We start from the raw sequence: 17,528 nt of genomic DNA, 5'->3' as shown, positions 1-17,528 counted from the left end.
TATTTTTAAAGGTAGCAGTGAATTAATATTCACACAGCTTCTAAGGCCCATATACATACGGTTTAAATACCAAATTCCATGGCCTCATGTCCATCGGTTCATTTCTTATAGCCCTGGTGTGGGCGAAGCAAACTCCTGTGACTGGCATACGCCCCCAAAAGACATTTGAAGCTATAATATTACTGTTTGTCCCTCTTCAGACGCCATAGCAACAACATAGCCAGTATACACTTCCTCAAAAAAAGTCTGAATTAATCTAAGATAAATAAAGAATTCTGTAATTAATGTTGACATTTTTGGTCTTAGTCGTGCAATTGTACATCTAACTAGGATGTTTGGTGCAGTATTTATCAAGTGATTTTTTTTCTCATGAAAACTAGTTGTCTCTCGTTGAATAAAAAACACTTAATTGAAGAATCCCGTCCATAGTTCCCACTCCTACTACTAGTAGTACTGTTGACCATCAATGGGCGTAGACTTGACTACCAAACTACCAAACTGACTTGAAACGTCAAAATGTTGTCGTATTATTTGCACGAACTGTTTTGACTGGGAAGCATGCGACAGGCTTTATGGTTCACGAGAAGATGATTTTTCCAGTATTTTTCACATTAGCATATGTGCTGACGTGCATCTATATGTACAGTGTGGCCATATCTGAATACGGCAACTATTTTTACTCAAAACCATTAGACTGATGTAACGATGTAAATACAACATCTTGAGTGAATCTGCCGTTACGCTTCATGAGAATATGATTGCAGATGATTCTGAGCATTAGTGTTACATATGCAAAGAATCTTGCCACCAACAAAATTTTGAATATTTGGGGCATAAAATAATAGAATAATCGAAACATAATTAAAAGTACATTTGAATCAGCCTGAGGCTGATGCCACGCAGGTGTTTGTCTACATGCATATACACACTCTCATTCAAATAAACACATACAAGAACACACACAAACATATACAGTTGGCATTGCTGTTAGGATTTTAGTTGTGCTTGATGTCCTTTTTTAAAAATGTATTATTTGGTTTTATTATATTTTTTGTGTTGTTTGCTTCTGTCGTTTCCTTTTTTTCTCTTTAGTTCATTCTCTTGGTTGTTGGTGCATTGGGGGATTCTTGGAGGTGGGGAATGGGATTAATTGTAGTTCTTGGGAGGGGTCTTGAATGATTGAGGGACAGCTATTGGGGAACTGTGGGGGGGGATCTTGGAGGGTTCGGGTTCACGTTTTTTGGCCTGGCGGTAGATCAGCCAACGTGCCCTTGAGCAGGGCGTTGACCCTGGATGCTTCTGTGTGTCGCTCTGAATGGGAATCTGTTGAATGACTGGTATGATGTAGTTGTTGAGCGGCTTCACTGCAAGTATATTGTATGTTTCGAATATTCAATAAATATTTGCTATTAATAGTTTCCTTGTTTTTAAAAATATTAATACCAAATTAAGATATGAATACCAAAATAGTGACAAGTTTCAAGTTGAATGTACACAAACTCAGATGTTTGATTTGTCAATAACTCAGCCATCTTTTGACCAATTCCTTAGCTTTTCTCAAACTATGGACCTACATTCAATTTGGTCTCATATGATACCAATTTGGTGTCATTTAGTCATATAGTTCAGGAGACGAAGATGAAGTATTTTTAGCATATTACAATATGTGCCAATACTATTTCTCAAACTCCTTAGGCACTATTGTGATGAGTCCAAATACCAAATTGAGTTTCTGACTTTTAGTCCATGAGAAGATTTATGATTATTTGATGCATAGTTAAAAAATTTAATTTCAATGCCAAACTTAACATTTCCAGTTGATTCCAGGCCATTGTGGAGTGGATTTACAAAGGATATAAATACAATCAAATTTCCTGATTTATCAATAACTCAGCCATCTCTTAACCAATCAGGGGTATCAAACAGAGGGCCGAGTGTCTGCAGGTTTTTGGTTTTTCCGTTCAATGAAGACCACCAGGTTCCTTAATAAAGGGAAAGAGGGATGCCGAGTCAGTTGTCCAACAATGTATTCAACTGAAATGTTGACCCATCTGAATCAGAGGTGCGTGCGGTGGGGCTGCCTTAATAGACATCCACGTCTTCGGCGCCTGGGTTAACTGCCTTGCTCACCACAGATTTTTACCTTGTGAGCTCGGGATTCGATCCAGCAACCTTTCAATTACTGGCCCCACGCTCTAACCATTAGGCTACCCGCCGCCCCTTAATTAGTGACCTTAATTCATCAATCAAGTACAAGGGTGGAGCGAAAACCTGCCGACACTCAGCCCTCCGTGGAATGAGTTTGACGCAATGTACTTTAGCGTTTCTCAAGCGAAGTTAAAAGATGGGCCTACATACCGAATTTGGTGTTATTTGTACATTTTCAAGATGGAGGAAAATCAATCCTGACCTTATGGGTCCTTGAAGCAAATTTGTTCACCTATGTACAATGTTTCAAGTCTCTAGGTCAAACGGGGCGACGGATATGAGGGGGTAAGTGAGACTGCTTATAACAGCGCCACCTATAGGCCAGTTGGTGACATGTTTTATTTATTTATCAAGTTACTCATGGCCTCTAGGTTTTGTGTGCCAAATTAGAAAATATGTTACCAATCTATTCTTGAGTTATTTGACCATGTCAACCTAAAAAAATAACTAAGAGAAAAACAATAGGTTACAATAATTGGAAAATAATCACATTTACCACAGAAAAGTTCAATGAAGTTGCAGCACAGTAATGAGAACATAAGCTTGACACAGGAAACAGTGGTTATAACCATCACATGACACAGGAAACAGTTACAACCACCATAATACAGTAGGAACCATACATAGTATCAAAGACATTAAGGTTAGTTAGACTTAAATGATATTGATCTAATCCTCAAGGAAAAGGATATGGGTATCACAGGATGTCAGTATTGCTGCAGTGTGTCTTCAAAGCCACAAAGGGGATATGAGCTCAGACCACATTACCATTGATTAACGTCGGCAGAGGGCAAGGAGAGCATCTTGGTGCAAATGGTAACCTAAAATAAGGATTTGACGTCAACACAATGAAAGAAAAGTCACAAAGGAATACCAAAGATAACAAGAATACAATATATAATACAGATCATATGGATATCACCATTGCATAGAAATGAAACACATTGAATAGGAAAAAAATGACGTAAAAAAAAACACGTGCACAGAGACTTTCAATGGAACGTGTTGATAGGAACACAACATACACAAAAAGGTAAACCTCCAGTCAGGGCACATTAAACGGACGGACAGGAAGAGAGGAATAGTTATGGCACAGCTGGATCAGGTTAAATTAGTACAGTGAGATAGAGATCTTATTCAGTCTACACTCCAAATGGCACCCTATTCCCGACATAGTGCACTACTTTTGACCGGGACCTATAGGGAATAGGCTGCCATTGAGTTGATAATACATGCTTACTGGAATGTGGCAGTTAAGAAGTGCTGTTGATAGTTTAGAAATATGAATTCAACTCAATTAGAAATTGTTGTCATTCGTAAAGAGTATACTTTTGGTAGGTATAAATATATTAGTTACATCTATTTATATTTACACTTTCAACGTTCGACAAAATATTATGGTGCATTTCTCTCAATACTGTAATATTTCTTTCAACAATTACATTACCCTATATCTTATTTGAATACAACCAAGAACAAAACTTTGTTACAAGTGTGTACTTATTTTCTCTATGATAAAAACCACTTGTGGAAAAATAGGGGCATACAAAGACAAATGTGTTGGTAGGGGTATGTGTGTGTATTCAGACGGTGGTGTGTAGGGGCGTGCCCCCGCTGTGTGAGGGTGATGATGTGTGTTCTGATGAAGAGGAAAGAGAGCCGTGTGATGAAGATGCTTCTCTCTGTAACTCTTCAACCTTCCTCTGTAACTCAGCTTTCAGGAACAACAACTCCTTCAGGTTCTGGTGCACTGGCATCTGATGGGGAGAGAGAGACATGGTTAGTACGATATACACAAACATACAACGCGTTTGGAAAGCATTCAGACCCCTTCGCTTTTCCCACATTTTGTTACGTTACAGCCTTATTCTAAAATATATATATTTTTCAAATCTAGTTTTTCTAAATAGAATATAGTACGATTGGTACACAGTAAGCAGTTAATGTAAGTAGTAGGCAAGACAGATTTCAGACCTCCCTCCCTCCCTCCCTCCCTCACTCACTCACCAAGCGCACTACCACCCCTACCTGTGGCCTCATACGAGGGTTCCATCGCACGTAATACCCGGTCCACAGCTCCAGGTGTCGAACACTAGCCAGAGGGTACAGGACGTGGTGCTCATAGTCCACATAGAACGGGTTGGTGAAGTCCTCTGGTTGACTGTTGATGTAGGACCATAAAGAGACTGTCTTGGTCTGGACTTCCTGTGGAGGAAGAAGAAGAGACAGATGGTCAGGAATCAATTAACATTCCATAGACAGTTTTACTGTAAGAGACCAGCTGAGGACTGTAACACTCAGCCTCCCACCCCCGCCGGTGAAGAAATGATACTTACATTGACGACTCTCTCCTGTTCGCTGTTGTAGAGGAACGTACCAAAGAGGCAGCTGTAGAGGTGGTCCAGAATGGTGATTAGGAACAACTCATTGAACTCAAATGCTGCAGGGAACTTTGAACAAATAAAGAGACAGAAAGACAGATTGAGTATAACTACACAATTATTACACAATTACCTGTGTGTGTGTGTGTGTAGCAGGGAAATCTCACCAGATGTGTGTCTACATGTACGTACTGTGTGTGTTTGTGTCGGTCTGTGCGTGCGTCTCTGTGTGTGTGTAACACTCACCTGTCGGGTCATCTGCCAGACACAGTCTATAAATTGGATGAAGAGAGGTGATCTCTCCGAGTTGGCATGGTTCTCATCCCCATGGCCCACACGCTGAGAAACACACCCACACAGGTTATTAAACACACATGCGCGCGCACGCACACACACACACACACACACACACACACACCTTTAAGAAAACACACAAGAAACAATGCGGACACATCACACACACTCCTCACCGCGGCAAACTTGTGTCCGAAGCTGATCCACTCCTTCTCCAGCAGTACCTGAGAAGACACACCTCTTATACTTTACTTATAACACAAATGACGAGAGACAAAGGTTTCCCTTCCTCACTCACCACAGTCTGCTCTCCCTCTTCTCTTCCCTTCCTTCCCTCCCAACCTTCCTTCTCACCTGGAAGCCCCTGAGGGTGCGGTAGTGGCCGTCCCCTCTCCAGCCCTTAAACATTCTCTTCCTCCCCATTTCCCCATCACCTTTTACTCACCTGGAAGCCCCTGAGGGTGCGGTAGTGGCTGTCCAGCATCAGCATGGCCAGAGAGGTGAGCTGGGCTGTCCGGTCCCACCCATCACTACAGTGGACCACCACAGAGGTTTTACCAGACTCCAGCTTGTCAGCTATACGCACTGCACCCGCAAGGAGGACCTGGGGGGAGGGGGGGGGGGATATGTAAGGACTTGTGAAAATGTGTTGTGTGCGTATCCGTCTCTCTCCCTTGAGCCAGTGTGTGTGTATGTGCGTGTGAACGAGAGAGGGCAAGAGAGAGAGAGTCCTCACCCGCATGTACTCTAGCCAGTGTGTCTGGTCGACGGCAGAGTGCCAGTGGGCCTCGTCTGTACTTGGGTAGACCACTTCTTTCAGTTTCCTCAGTGACTCCCTCATCACGTGGATGTTGGGGATCTCCAGGAAGTTGAGTTCCACGTTGGGATAGAAACTCTCACTCTCATAACCACCATCCTTAGCCTGGGGGAGAGAGGGGTGGAAAGGTCATTTAGCAGAGCGGAAAAAAGGAGGAGTGGCAAAAGAAAAACAAGAGAAAACGTTAAGGGAGTAAAGAAAAGTGAGAAGAGAAAATGAAAAAGGGAGAGGGTAGGATTGGGAAGAGATGGAAACAGACACAAAGTAATCAATAGCCCTTGGAGAGCTGGTGGTGTGACATAAGAGTGACCTCCTAAAACAGGCAGACACAGTTACAGGACATTCACCAAAATTGCTCAAAACACCGTACATACCAGACATTTACCATACCGTCCCTTTACGGTCACCATAAAACACGTCGTGATATAGAAACATAGCTGAGATTCAAGTCAAACTTCGCTTGAACACCAATGCTTACATCACGGTCTCCAGTTGACGACATCGGTCTTAAATTGCAATAGATCACCTTGTTGTTGTCTGCCACGCTGCTCTGTCGGGCGTCAAATATGGTGAGTTTGTGAGACTGTGCGTTAGCATCCATGATGGTCTGGAGGTATCTTTCATCCTCCTTACAGCGCCGGTCAGAGGGTCCCACTAAAGGCTGACTGCTACGGACTATAGTGGCCTGGCTCTCCGGGTGGATCCATGACAATACCTAAAGAAGAGGAAGGAGAGAGAGAACAAGCAAGGAAGGAAGGAGTTAGCTGGCTGCTACGGACTATAGTGGCCTGGCTCTCCGGGTGGATCCATGACAATACCTAAAGAAGAGGAAGGAGAGAGAGAACAAGCAAGGAAGGAAGGAGTTAGCTGGCTGCTAACGACTATAGCGGCCTGGCTCTCTGGGTGGATTTATGGTAAACACCTAGCAGGGTACAAGGTAAGTTTCGGCATAAGGAAGAAAAGTTGAGGAAACTTTCCAGGTAACTTTCAAAATAACAGCACATTTAAACATGTACACAGTATACACACAGCAAGAGGTAAAACCACATATATATATATATTTTTTTACACATACACACACACCCCCCCCCCCCCCCACACATCCCCAGACGTACCGGTATGCGGTGCCTGGCCCTGAAGGCCACAACTCGTTTAAGGTCATCGTCCTTGATGCTAGTGGGGATGACCAGCAGGGCAGGGTAGGTGTCACACACCTCATAACTACTGTTCATCTTACTGATGGCCCAACTCTCGTTGGGAAGACCCTGGTGTGGGGAGAGCAGGAATACAAGAGCTTCTAAATGTAGTGAGCAACAGTTCATTCATCAGTTCTTTGACTACAGCATTGTTTAAGACTGTTTTCTGATTGGCAAGAAGGGCATTCTAGAAATGGGCATTAAAAACAGATATACGGGACAGTTGGATGTCTCTGGGATAGATACACTGCACACGCAAGACCATCCTTGCTACAAAGTTACAGAACGCGAAACCAACATCCACACAAACGGATATTGGATACATTGTAAACGCAGGCCGAACGAGGGAAAAAACGTAGCTAGCTAGCATTCATTTGTTTGTTTTTGCAGAGACATCTGATGACCTAACGTGGCGGGTAATGGGATGAACACGAATGTCCTCGGTCCTTCAATGTTGCAGTCATGACGCAAGTGGCGCTATGCTGTCAAATCCTTCCACATATTTGTAGTTTGACCAGTGGTTTTCAGCAACTGATATTGTTGAATTCAGTTGTCACATTGGCATGTTTCCTAGCAACAAACTATTTAGCGAGCTTCTAGCCTAGTTTTTGATATGCAATGTGAATGATATCCTCGTAATGAACAAAGTCCTGACAAGAAGACACTGAGCATTGGGCTGTGATTGGCTCAGTGTTCTATCACTCAAGGGGACAGCGTCACCGCCAAGTCTAAGAGTAGAGCAAAAAAAGTATAGCCCCTTGGGTGCCGTCATAGAGTTACATTAGAAGTGCCCATCCAAGAAGGCTCAAAGTTATTGGCCACAGATAAAATGACATCAAATCACATACAGTGCCTTGCGAAAGTATTCGGCCCCCTTGAACTTTGCGACCTTTTGCCACATTCCAGGCTTCAAACATAAAGATATAAAACTGTATTTTTTTGTGAAGAATCAACAACAAGTGGGACACAATCATGAAGTGGAACAACATTTATTGGATATTTCAAACTTTTTTAACAAATCAAAAACTGAAAAAATGGGCGTGCAAAATTATTCAGCCCCCTTAAGTTAATACTTTGTAGCGCCACCTTTTGCTGCGATTACAGCTGTAAGTCGCTTGGGGTATGTCTCTATCAGTTTTGCACATCGAGAGACTGAAATGTTTTCCCATTCCTCCTTGCAAAACAGCTCGAGCTCAGTGAGGTTGGATGGAGAGCATTTGTGAACAGCAGTTTTCAGTTCTTTCCACAGATTCTCAATTGGATTTAGGTCTGGACTTTGACTTGGCCATTGTAACACCTGGATATGTTTATTTTTGAACCATTCCATTGTAGATTTTGCTTTATGTTTTGGATCATTGTCTTGTTGGAAGACAAATCTCCGTCCCAGTCTTAGGTCTTTTGCAGACTCCATCAGGTTTTCTTCCAGAATGGTCCTGTATTTGGCTCCATCCATCTTCCCATCAATTTTAACCATCTTCCCTGTCCCTGCTGAAGAAAAGCAGGCCCAAACCATGATGCTGCCACCACCATGTTTGACAGTGGGGATGGTGTGTTCAGCTGTGTTGCTTTTACGCCAAACATAACGTTTTGCATTGTTGCCAAAAAGTTCAATTTTGGTTTCATCTGACCAGAGCACCTTCTTCCACATGTTTGGTGTGTCTCCCAGGTGGCTTGTGGCAAACTTTAAATGACACTTTTTATGGATATCTTTAAGAAATGGCTTTCTTCTTGCCACTCTTCCATAAAGGCCAGATTTGTGCAATATACGACTGATTGTTGTCCTATGGACAGAGTCTCCCACCTCAGCTGTAGATCTCTGCAGTTCATCCAGAGTGATCATGGGCCTCTTGGCTGCATCTCTGATCAGTCTTCTCCTTGTATGAGCTGAAAGTTTAGAGGGACGGCCAGGTCTTGGTAGATTTGCAGTGGTCTGATACTCCTTCCATTTCAATATTATCGCTTGCACAGTGCTCCTTGGGATGTTTAAAGCTTGGGAAATCTTTTTGTATCCAAATCCGACTTTAAACTTCTTCACAACAGTATCTCGGACCTGCCTGGTGTGTTCCTTGTTCTTCATGATGCTCTCTGCGCTTTTAACGGACCTCTGAGACTATCACAGTGCAGGTGCATTTATACGGAGACTTGATTACACACAGGTGGATTGTATTTATCGTCATTTAGGTCAACATTGGATCATTCAGAGATCCTCACTGAACTTCTGGAGAGAGTTTGCTGCACTGAAAGTAAAGGGGCTGAATAATTTTGCACGCCCAATTTTTCAGTTTTTGATTTGTTAAAAAAGTTTGAAATATCCAATAAATGTCGTTCCACTTCATGATTGTGTCCCACTTGTTGTTGATTCTTCACAAAAAAGTACAGTTTTATATCTTTATGTTTGAAGCCTGAAATGTGGCAAAAGGTCGCAAAGTTCAAGGGGGCCGAATACTTTCGCAAGGCACTGTATCTACAGTAGCTTTGATTAGACTGATCATGTCAACATCATACTTTCAAAATCCTAGCTAGCATGAATCAACACTCTACTGGCAAATCCTTTTTAATCCTTGTCATATGAAGAGAAATTATAGATAAAACATATCGGTGCTCATTGGCCATAAACATTACACAACAAGTTGGAAATCGCAAATTCAACAAATGAGTGGTTTGGAAGGAATCAGTGTGACTAAATGCAAGCATTGCAAAATCATTAGCCTGCTATTCAGTGGAGTAGCTGTGTGGTCCAAAGTCTAAGATTAAGGGTCTCTTTTCCTAGTTTAAAATTATAAACATTCAACATTGGCCATGCTGTCAACGAAGCATGATTTGTGCCGCGCTCAAAACAACTTAACTCGGAACGGCAAAATCTGACTTCAGAGAGTTCAAGACAACTGGGAACGAGCTACGACTGGGAAAATACATTTTGAACTGTCATCCAACTCGGAATTGTAAAAAAGTTTGATGACAGAATTTGCCACCTTCCTGTTCAAGTGAACACAGCACAAGAAAGTGTTTCCAAAAATGTCTTGTATGCTATTGCATAAATTATTTGATATGCATACTATAGCTAAGAAAGTAATACTAAGTGTATGTTGTGTAGTAAGCTGTTAGTAGCTCATGTTTATCACCCTAATAATTTGGTCTATTTTCACCTCTTAATTTGCCTACTGTTTTGACTTGTGGTGCACATGTAGCCTATAACCTGTTTTTGAGAAATGTAATCATTGAATATTGTAAGCGCTTTCGTTGTCTGCTTATATGCCCCCTTTATTTATGTTACGGTTCTGAATTGGTGTACAGGAAGAACACTAGGAACGGTCCATGTTCTGAATTATGTTGCTGTACATTTCAAAAGTGCTGAACAAATAGTTATATCGACTACATCCATCCCAGCTCGCTCATTAATGTCTTTATCGAAATTATGGATTGTCTCTTATCCGCTTGCCGTCCCCTCTTGCCATAGTTTGTACATCTCAATTTTCAGCAGAAACCACATCAGCTATGTTTTTTTTAAAGGAAGTAAATGAGGCTGAATTAACTGTTTCACTGCCAAACAAGGCTCCGCTGATAGCCAGGTGTAGCAGTGGTAAGGTGTGGGGACTGCTGTTGGGACAGCTTTATGTAGGCCCTAACAGTTTGTGGGCACCGTTTATTACCGTTCTAGTTCAATGAATGTATTGTTTAGTGTAGTGTTGTGTTGTGGCTTTGCTGGTATATATCCCATGTTTTTTTTGCCCCGCCAAGGTTTACATGCCTAAATCGCCACTGGAATTAACAACTACCAGATTTAGTTGAAAAAATTTGAAGGTGTGTATTTTCAAAATGAAAATAGAATTTAAAACATGTTATTTCTTCCGGTAAACGTGTGATAAGTTGTCCATTACTTCCAAAGTAATGTACCGAAACGTCTGCATTTATCCATTACATATACGTTAGTCTTACATGAAACATTTCAAAAGGACTTCGAGACTCAAAGCAAATAAATCTCAAGGGATTTCTCGAATTACACAGAAATGTTCTGATTTTCTAATGTTGGAAAATCAGGAATACTATTTCTCATCTGTACGCTTAGCTAATATCAACCATGGTTACCTGTCTCTTGTACTCAGATATGGGATCGTACACCTTCCATCCGTCCACAAGAAACTTCTCCTTATACAGGAAGGCAAACAAGGGCTGCAAAGGGATAAAAACAGGGAGAGTAAGTGACAGGTCTCAACAAATGAACAAGCAAGGATTTTAACTAAGATCACAACCCATATTGCGTTACATGCCAGGCACCTATCAGAATGCTAGGATCCTTAACTCCCGCCCTGTATTGGTTGATTGACAGGTCTTACCAGGCCATTTGATAGGGGGAAGGTGTGTTTTGTTAGAACCTCCACTATCTCTGGTTGGCTGGCGTCCTCCTTCTTATAGGCAAACCGGGGACTACGCATGTCCTGATGGAGGTAGAGAGAGAGAGAGAAAGGGGAGAGAGAGGAGTTTTTATAAGTAAAATCTATGAATACAAAAGAAACCAGATCTTCCAACAATCCTTCCTTCAACTCTCGTACACAATTCGTAAACCTGTGGGCAAGCACATGCATTTTAACAGAGAATACTACGTGTGTGTGTAACTCCTGGGTTGTAATTCTCTCTTACCTTACAGAATATCTCCATGTCCTGTGTGTTCCCTCCATGACTCTGGCCACTGATGGCGGTTGTTATGACTGCTTATAACAGCCTTGTGCAGGCTTAATAAACAGGCTTTATAACAGTAGTAGGGTGTGCTTTCTCACCTTACAGACTATCTCCATGCCCTGTGTGTTCTCTCCATGACTCTGGACACTGATGGTCTCGAGACGACTGATCGCTCCCAGGTTCACATCCAGGATGAAGGGAGTATCCTGAGAAAATAGTGGGATGAGAATGGGACGGGAATGAGACGGGAACAGGATGGGGAAGTTCACATATAAAAGTTTTAAATAAAGAATTGGGTGAACGAGGGTCAAACCTGAGAGTGTATGTGGGTGCTCTTACCCTCTCCAGGCTGACAAAGTATAGTTTATAGTTGGTGCTGGTGAGGGTTCCTGTCACCAAGCCAGTGAAGGGACAGATGTACATCACGTCCTTGGCTGAGGGGACAAACAACAAAAAAACAAACAAACAGAAACATGTTAACAACTAGAGCTCCTCTCATAATAGGCTGAAAACAAGAGAGAGGAAAACAGAAAGGTATAGAAAATGGGAAAATAAGTCCAAATGGAGAAAAAGAGATCTAGAGGGAGAGAGAGGGAGAGGCACACAGAAAAGTAGTGGCTGGATGCGAGAGAACGTGAGCGCGACAGAAGACAGAGACACAGAATGGATGCCCACCCACAGCCTTGACGGTCTCTCCCGGAACCAGTGGAACCTCGTCCATCTGGACCTGCTTGGTTCCGTCTCTGAGAGCCTAGAACATAGAACCATAGAGCCATCTCAGAGATCTAGAACTCTCAACAGAACATCTGGTTCTAAGCAGAACCATTTCTCACTGTCCGAGCTACAGCTACACAGCCAAAGAGAGGGGGAGGCAGAAGGAGAATGAAACAAAGGTTGTAGGTGGAAGAGAAGGAATGGAGAGAGCGGGGGGAAAGAGAGAGAGCGAAAGAGGCAGAGGAATAGGGAAAGAGGCAGCAGTAGATAAGGAACAGAGGAGGCCGAAGGGGCAGGAGAGAGGGATGGAGGGAGTGATGGACAGAGAGCGAAACTTGCCAAAGCGTGGGGGGGAAGCGCAGAGTCACTATCGCCTTGGTAACAATGTCCCCTTTCCATAAAGTCCTGGACCAAGATGGGAGGCAAGGCAAGCGTGGAAGCAGAGAAAGAGAGAGCGAAGGGAAGAGTTAATTCTCTTACAGTTGCAGGTTATCGTGAGAGAACAAGAGAGAAAATTAGGAAAGAGAAAATGAGAGAGAGAACGTGAGAGAAAGAGAGAATGCAGAAGTGGCAGAGAGGTTGATAAAAGGGTCTTTGAGGTCACGGACGTGAAGCACTGTGGATCAATTAGAATAGTTAGTCAGTAGAGTTCTAACAGGAAGTGAAGAAGGGAGCAAAGCCACAACCTCACTATGGAAAAAAAAGTGATGTAATCAACGGCTAATGTTTAGTATATTGCAAATCAGTCTGACAGTACTTTTGACAGCATTCCAATATGTAGGAAGTATGGTTGGAAATGACAAATGCATCAGAAATGGTATAGAGAAGTTGAGAAGATCATCAGTTAATGTGTTTGTAGGATCTTCTGTGTATAAAATAACATCATCATTAGCCTGGTTTCCATCCAAGTGGCAATATATTTTAATGAGAACATTCTAAAATCTGCATAAAACAATATGTACATTTTCCCACCAGAGAGGTGCTTACATCAAATTGACTTGTTTAACTAGGCAAATCAGTTAAGAACAAATTCTTATTTACAATGACGGCCTACCCCGGCCAAACCCTACCCCGGAGGACGCTGGGCCAATTGTGCACCGCCCTATGGGACTCCCAATCGCGGCCGGTTGTGATACAGCCTGGAATCAAACCAAGGTCTGTAGTGACGCCTCTAGCATTGAGATGCAGTGCCTTAGACTGCTGCGCCACTCGGGAGCCCACTAAATTCCACTGATGGTTTTGCCACACAAATTGTTGCGTTATATAGCGAGAGTGTGTCCTCTCTGGTATTGCCATGTGTGCTCTAGCCAAAAGCTCACAGATACAGTGTGGGTATAGCCTACTTCACGATAAGATTATTATGGACAAAAGAGCGAGATTTTTTTTATTTGTCAAACGGCAGTCAAGTATCTATCATGTCACCAGAATAAAACCCTCTAGAGTTATTGGAAAGGAGCATCAAGCTCATCACTGTGCACTTTCACCACCCTGGGAAGTAACTTACTTCATCTGCAGCCTTAATAAACTGCACGCTTTCACGAGTCGTAGTGGGAGGACCACAACACATTATCATGTGACTCCAAGTTCACTTCGATATGATGGTTATTATATCAATATTTGCGCATGAAGGCGATTCCACACATAATACATTTTACCGACACATTTTTTGTTGTTGTTGACATTTGGAAAGTTAAGCGACAAATTTGCTGTTTCCATCAGGCCTGTCATGACATTTTTTATCTGGCATTTACCTTACTCTAATAAAAAGATGATTGGTAATAGATTCTATTATTTTCCCCCCAATTTGATTTAGAAACGATAGAGCCACATTTGTAGGAAGTAAACAGAAACTGCTCTGTTTATTACAACCATATCTAGTGGCTACCGGAGGCTACTGACGAAACCAGGGTTCTATGAATGAAGTGCAACAGAAAAAAATATTTCGGACTTTCTCTCGCGACCCCATTTTTAAATCAGGCGAGCCCACACGGCGTCGCGACCTCTGGTTTGGGAAACGCTGGCCTTGACCTTGAAGGCTGTAGACCCGCAGTCTCTTTATCCTTGAAAGTAATATCTACAGGTATAAACAGCATGACAGCTCCTACAAACTACTACACAAAGAACTAGCTGACAACCATAAAAATAGCTGTATACGATATATAGGTAATCACAAAGAAACACACTGCGCTGTACTTTACACACTCCTTGACAGGTTGTCAAGTACTAAGGTAACCTAGGAATGTTAAAAAGGCTGTTGGGTGGACGCCACCAGCCTTCAAATCTTACCCTGAGAACAGGCCTCTTGGACACCTGTTGGTTACAGACAACCGCACACACCGAGTTACTACACACACACACACACTCCGGGTTAACACTCACATACACAAAACACACAGAGCTAAAGGATAGGCCTAGAAGACCCCTGAACAGTGGTGTATCACCGGAAGGCAAAGCTGCAGCAGATGGCGAGAGAAGCATTGACCCGCTGAACACAAAAGCTAGAACCTCAATTCAGAAACTAAAATAACTAAAATAATGCTTTCTGAATGGTGCAAAGAGAGAGACAGACAAAAAGGTTGACTGTGGCCTTTACAAAAAGAATGACATTGCATGACTACGTCAGTTGCTATAGAAAAGACTCAGCATAGGAAGACTACCCAAATCACCTGACCCAGGGTACATAGAGCGTGTAAGCGCGCACACACACAAGCAACACTGCTGCTGCTATGGTTAACCTTACCCTTGGGAGATCTGTCCTTCTCCCAACCTGTCAGTCAGAAAACACAGGTTATGACGTGGGTGTCTAAACCTGTTATTGTCTGCGCATTCGTGTGTGTTGTTATAAGCCTGCTATTACAAACAGCAAGTGTGTGTGTGCGTGCGGGTATCAGTGCTAATGCATGCGACCGTGTGTGAGCGCGTCAGTGCTTGTGCGTGAGCGCGTCAGTGCTTGTGCGTGCGACCAACCACTCGTGTTTCCCCCACCTTGAAGTCTCTGGATGCAGTGTCTGGGGTTATGGATGATATCTGGCTGGAGATGGTGGCTGCTATCAGCTGCTTACACCACTCCACATGAGAACCTGTAGGACTGGGCGAGGGATGAAGGGAGAGAGAGAAACAGACAGACGAAGGTATATAGGGGACATACAGAAAGACAGAGACAGAGAGAGAGACAGAGACACACACAGATAGACAAAGGAATATGGGGGATATACAGAAAGAGAGGGAGAGAGAGACATGAGGGAGAGGGGAATAGTCAGAGAGAGAGTTCAAAGGAGAGAGGGACAAGGGGCCACAAAAACAAAGAGACAGACAGAGGGCTCAATAGTGGTTTCAAGGGAGGGAGAGAGAGAGCAATGTTTAAGAGATACCAGAGGTAGGCAGTCAGTCACACACAGTAGTAGGCTGCATCACATTTAAAAAAAAGCCTGTTTGCAACATCTGGGCAAAAATAGGTCGCGGTTAGGCTGATTCCTGCTGGGCAAAGCCACTACTTTATAACAGGGGCGTGTTCACTTGGCACAGATTAGTGATGGGCATTCCGAGTCTTTTCGGCGAGCCGCCTCATTTGGCTCCCAAACGGCTCTTTATTCAAAATGCTTTAAAAAATACTAATCTCCAATGTGAAGCCCAAAAGTCTGCCATTATGTCAGCTCGTGAAATGCGCATTCAAATACATTTTTAACTGGCCAAATATGGAATATTACGTTTTTCGCACTGCAAAAAAAGAGCGTGGACCAGATTTACTTGCTCTCCCCACTATTTATTGTTTGTGCAGTGAGGATTCATCCTCATTATTTTGTCATTTATCTGTAGAAAATCTTTTGAGCTCAAAAGGCAGTGTGAAAAATCAGGGAGCCAAATGAACGGCTCTTACACCGATGCGATTCAGTTCCCGACCCATTACTAGCACAAATCCCCTACGCCCATCTGGCGCTCTCGTTGCCGAATGCCGAAATACACAAGAGACACGGTAGCTTACAATGCATTTACTGCATGTTACAGCACAATGAAACGCTTTGAGGATTAACGTTAAACTCGTTGAAAACAACACTAACAACATATGTCAAACAAGTACCTAAATGATGCATGCAGGCAGGCTATTGCCTAGGAAAGAGCAAGTCACATTTCTACAACGATAGGCCTATACACGACACCGCCCAAGAGCCAATACACACACAACTAACGCTGTAGTAACATTCTAAACGTTTTGTAACAACATATGACAAGCCATGTCTAACAACTGCAGCCTACGAAAGGGAAATTCGCTCTTATATTTCTACTGTCCAGTGCAAAATCCATCATAACAGTGTAGCTAGTAACAGTTTTGTAGCGAGACCGGAAAAGCTATATATTCACCTGTCCAATGTCTCCACGCTAGCCTGTGTCGATCCAGAGTTGGCCAGCGTTCGTGGCTGGTTGTTTCGATTCGGTACTCCCGGCAGCGCAGGGCTATCTCCTCCTCCAACCGAGTGCTTTTCCATTTTAGTCTCCACTCAACCCCGTTTCCTTCCCGCTAGATGACGGATCAAATATGCTTCCTTTCTGAATGTCGACAAAATCTGTGTGGCGGCAACGTGTTTAAGAATTGACGTTGTTTTTATACGGATGAGACTGACTCTTCCGCTAGCTAGCTCACAGCACGAGAGAATACGGATGTTCGCTAGCTTCCGAGTCTCGTTCTGTTAATGAAATAGAGCCGGTGTGTTTATTTTGCAGATTTGAGGAAGCAGTCAGTAAACTCAACCCTGGAGCAGGACAGCACACACCTTGCCCAGGCGAACCATTAAGATCACCCAAAATGCTCACATCCTTACTAACCAGCTTCAGCAACACATAGATTGAGGATAAATTTGAGGCCTGCTTCCAATAAATGGTTATTGCATTGTTAGTGTTCTTGCAAAAACAGGTCACAAGAGGCTTACTACATGTTGCCTATTGTAACTAACGACTGGCTGAGGGCAAATGGCATAAACCAGCCTCATCAGCAACACATGCACAGACAGGAAAATGTAAAAGGGTGTAGGGATTTTATAGTAAGCCTGGAAAATTCATAGCCTAGATCATACGAGGTTACTACAACATATAGCCTGACGTAGCACCTGATGTATCCCCCCCCCATATTAAACATATTGATCACTTCAAAGGTCACTGGGTCGTTCCACGAAATCAGTCCCATTTCGGTAATGTAAGTTTATTTCACATAATTTAACATTCGGTTATATAGAGCAATGTTCAACT

At 42.9% G+C, this 17,528-nt stretch overlaps 1 protein-coding gene across 4 annotated transcripts; it reads right to left on the bottom strand.

Annotated features, from left to right (window-relative positions):
- Window positions 1-2,683: 2,683 nt before the first annotated feature.
- On the bottom strand, window positions 2,684-16,981 carry LOC139378823 (phosphatidylinositol-3-phosphate phosphatase MTMR1-like). 4 transcript variants are annotated; one of them, XM_071121344.1, is made up of 18 exons: window positions 16,647-16,966; window positions 15,273-15,375; window positions 15,028-15,054; window positions 14,574-14,597; window positions 12,249-12,324; window positions 11,913-12,007; window positions 11,672-11,779; window positions 11,231-11,332; window positions 10,983-11,066; window positions 6,816-6,965; window positions 6,227-6,415; window positions 5,620-5,805; window positions 5,329-5,487; window positions 5,060-5,107; window positions 4,836-4,928; window positions 4,545-4,658; window positions 4,237-4,413; window positions 2,684-3,965 (listed from the first exon to the last, which is right to left on the bottom strand). In XM_071121344.1, the coding sequence occupies exons 1-18, from the start codon at window positions 16,769-16,771 to the stop codon at window positions 3,792-3,794; spliced, it is 2,034 nt and encodes a 677-aa protein (XP_070977445.1). In that variant the 5' UTR covers window positions 16,772-16,966; the 3' UTR covers window positions 2,684-3,791. The 4 variants fall into 4 exon arrangements, with proteins under 4 accessions (XP_070977445.1, XP_070977446.1, XP_070977448.1 ...); XM_071121345.1 differs by lacking the exon at window positions 14,574-14,597 and having other exon boundaries at window positions 16,647-16,971; XM_071121347.1 differs by lacking the exons at window positions 14,574-14,597; window positions 15,028-15,054 and adding an exon at window positions 12,627-12,692 and having other exon boundaries at window positions 16,647-16,920.
- Between the last annotated feature and the right edge of the window lie 547 nt (window positions 16,982-17,528).

The sequence above is a fragment of the Oncorhynchus clarkii genome, chromosome 21, assembly GCF_045791955.1.
Source record: "Oncorhynchus clarkii lewisi isolate Uvic-CL-2024 chromosome 21, UVic_Ocla_1.0, whole genome shotgun sequence".
Classification (NCBI taxonomy): Eukaryota; Metazoa; Chordata; class Actinopteri; order Salmoniformes; family Salmonidae; genus Oncorhynchus; species Oncorhynchus clarkii.
Note: the sequence above shows the minus strand (reverse complement) of the source record. Positions and strands in the feature narration are given on the sequence as shown.

What these genes read in the sequence shown, in the direction of transcription:
- LOC139378823 (XM_071121347.1), bottom strand. Translation starts at nt 16,771, where the DNA reads ATGGAAAAGCACTCGGTTGGAGGAGGAGATAGCCCTGCGCTGCCGGGA. An exon ending in TCGGACACAAGTTTGCCGCG is followed by an intron (nt 4,929 to 5,059) that starts GTGAGGAGTGTG and finishes TGTGTTTCTCAG; the next exon opens with CGTGTGGGCCATGGGGATGA. An exon ending in ACCCTCGTATGAGGCCACAG is followed by an intron (nt 3,966 to 4,236) that starts GTAGGGGTGGTA and finishes TCTCCCCATCAG; the next exon opens with ATGCCAGTGCACCAGAACCT.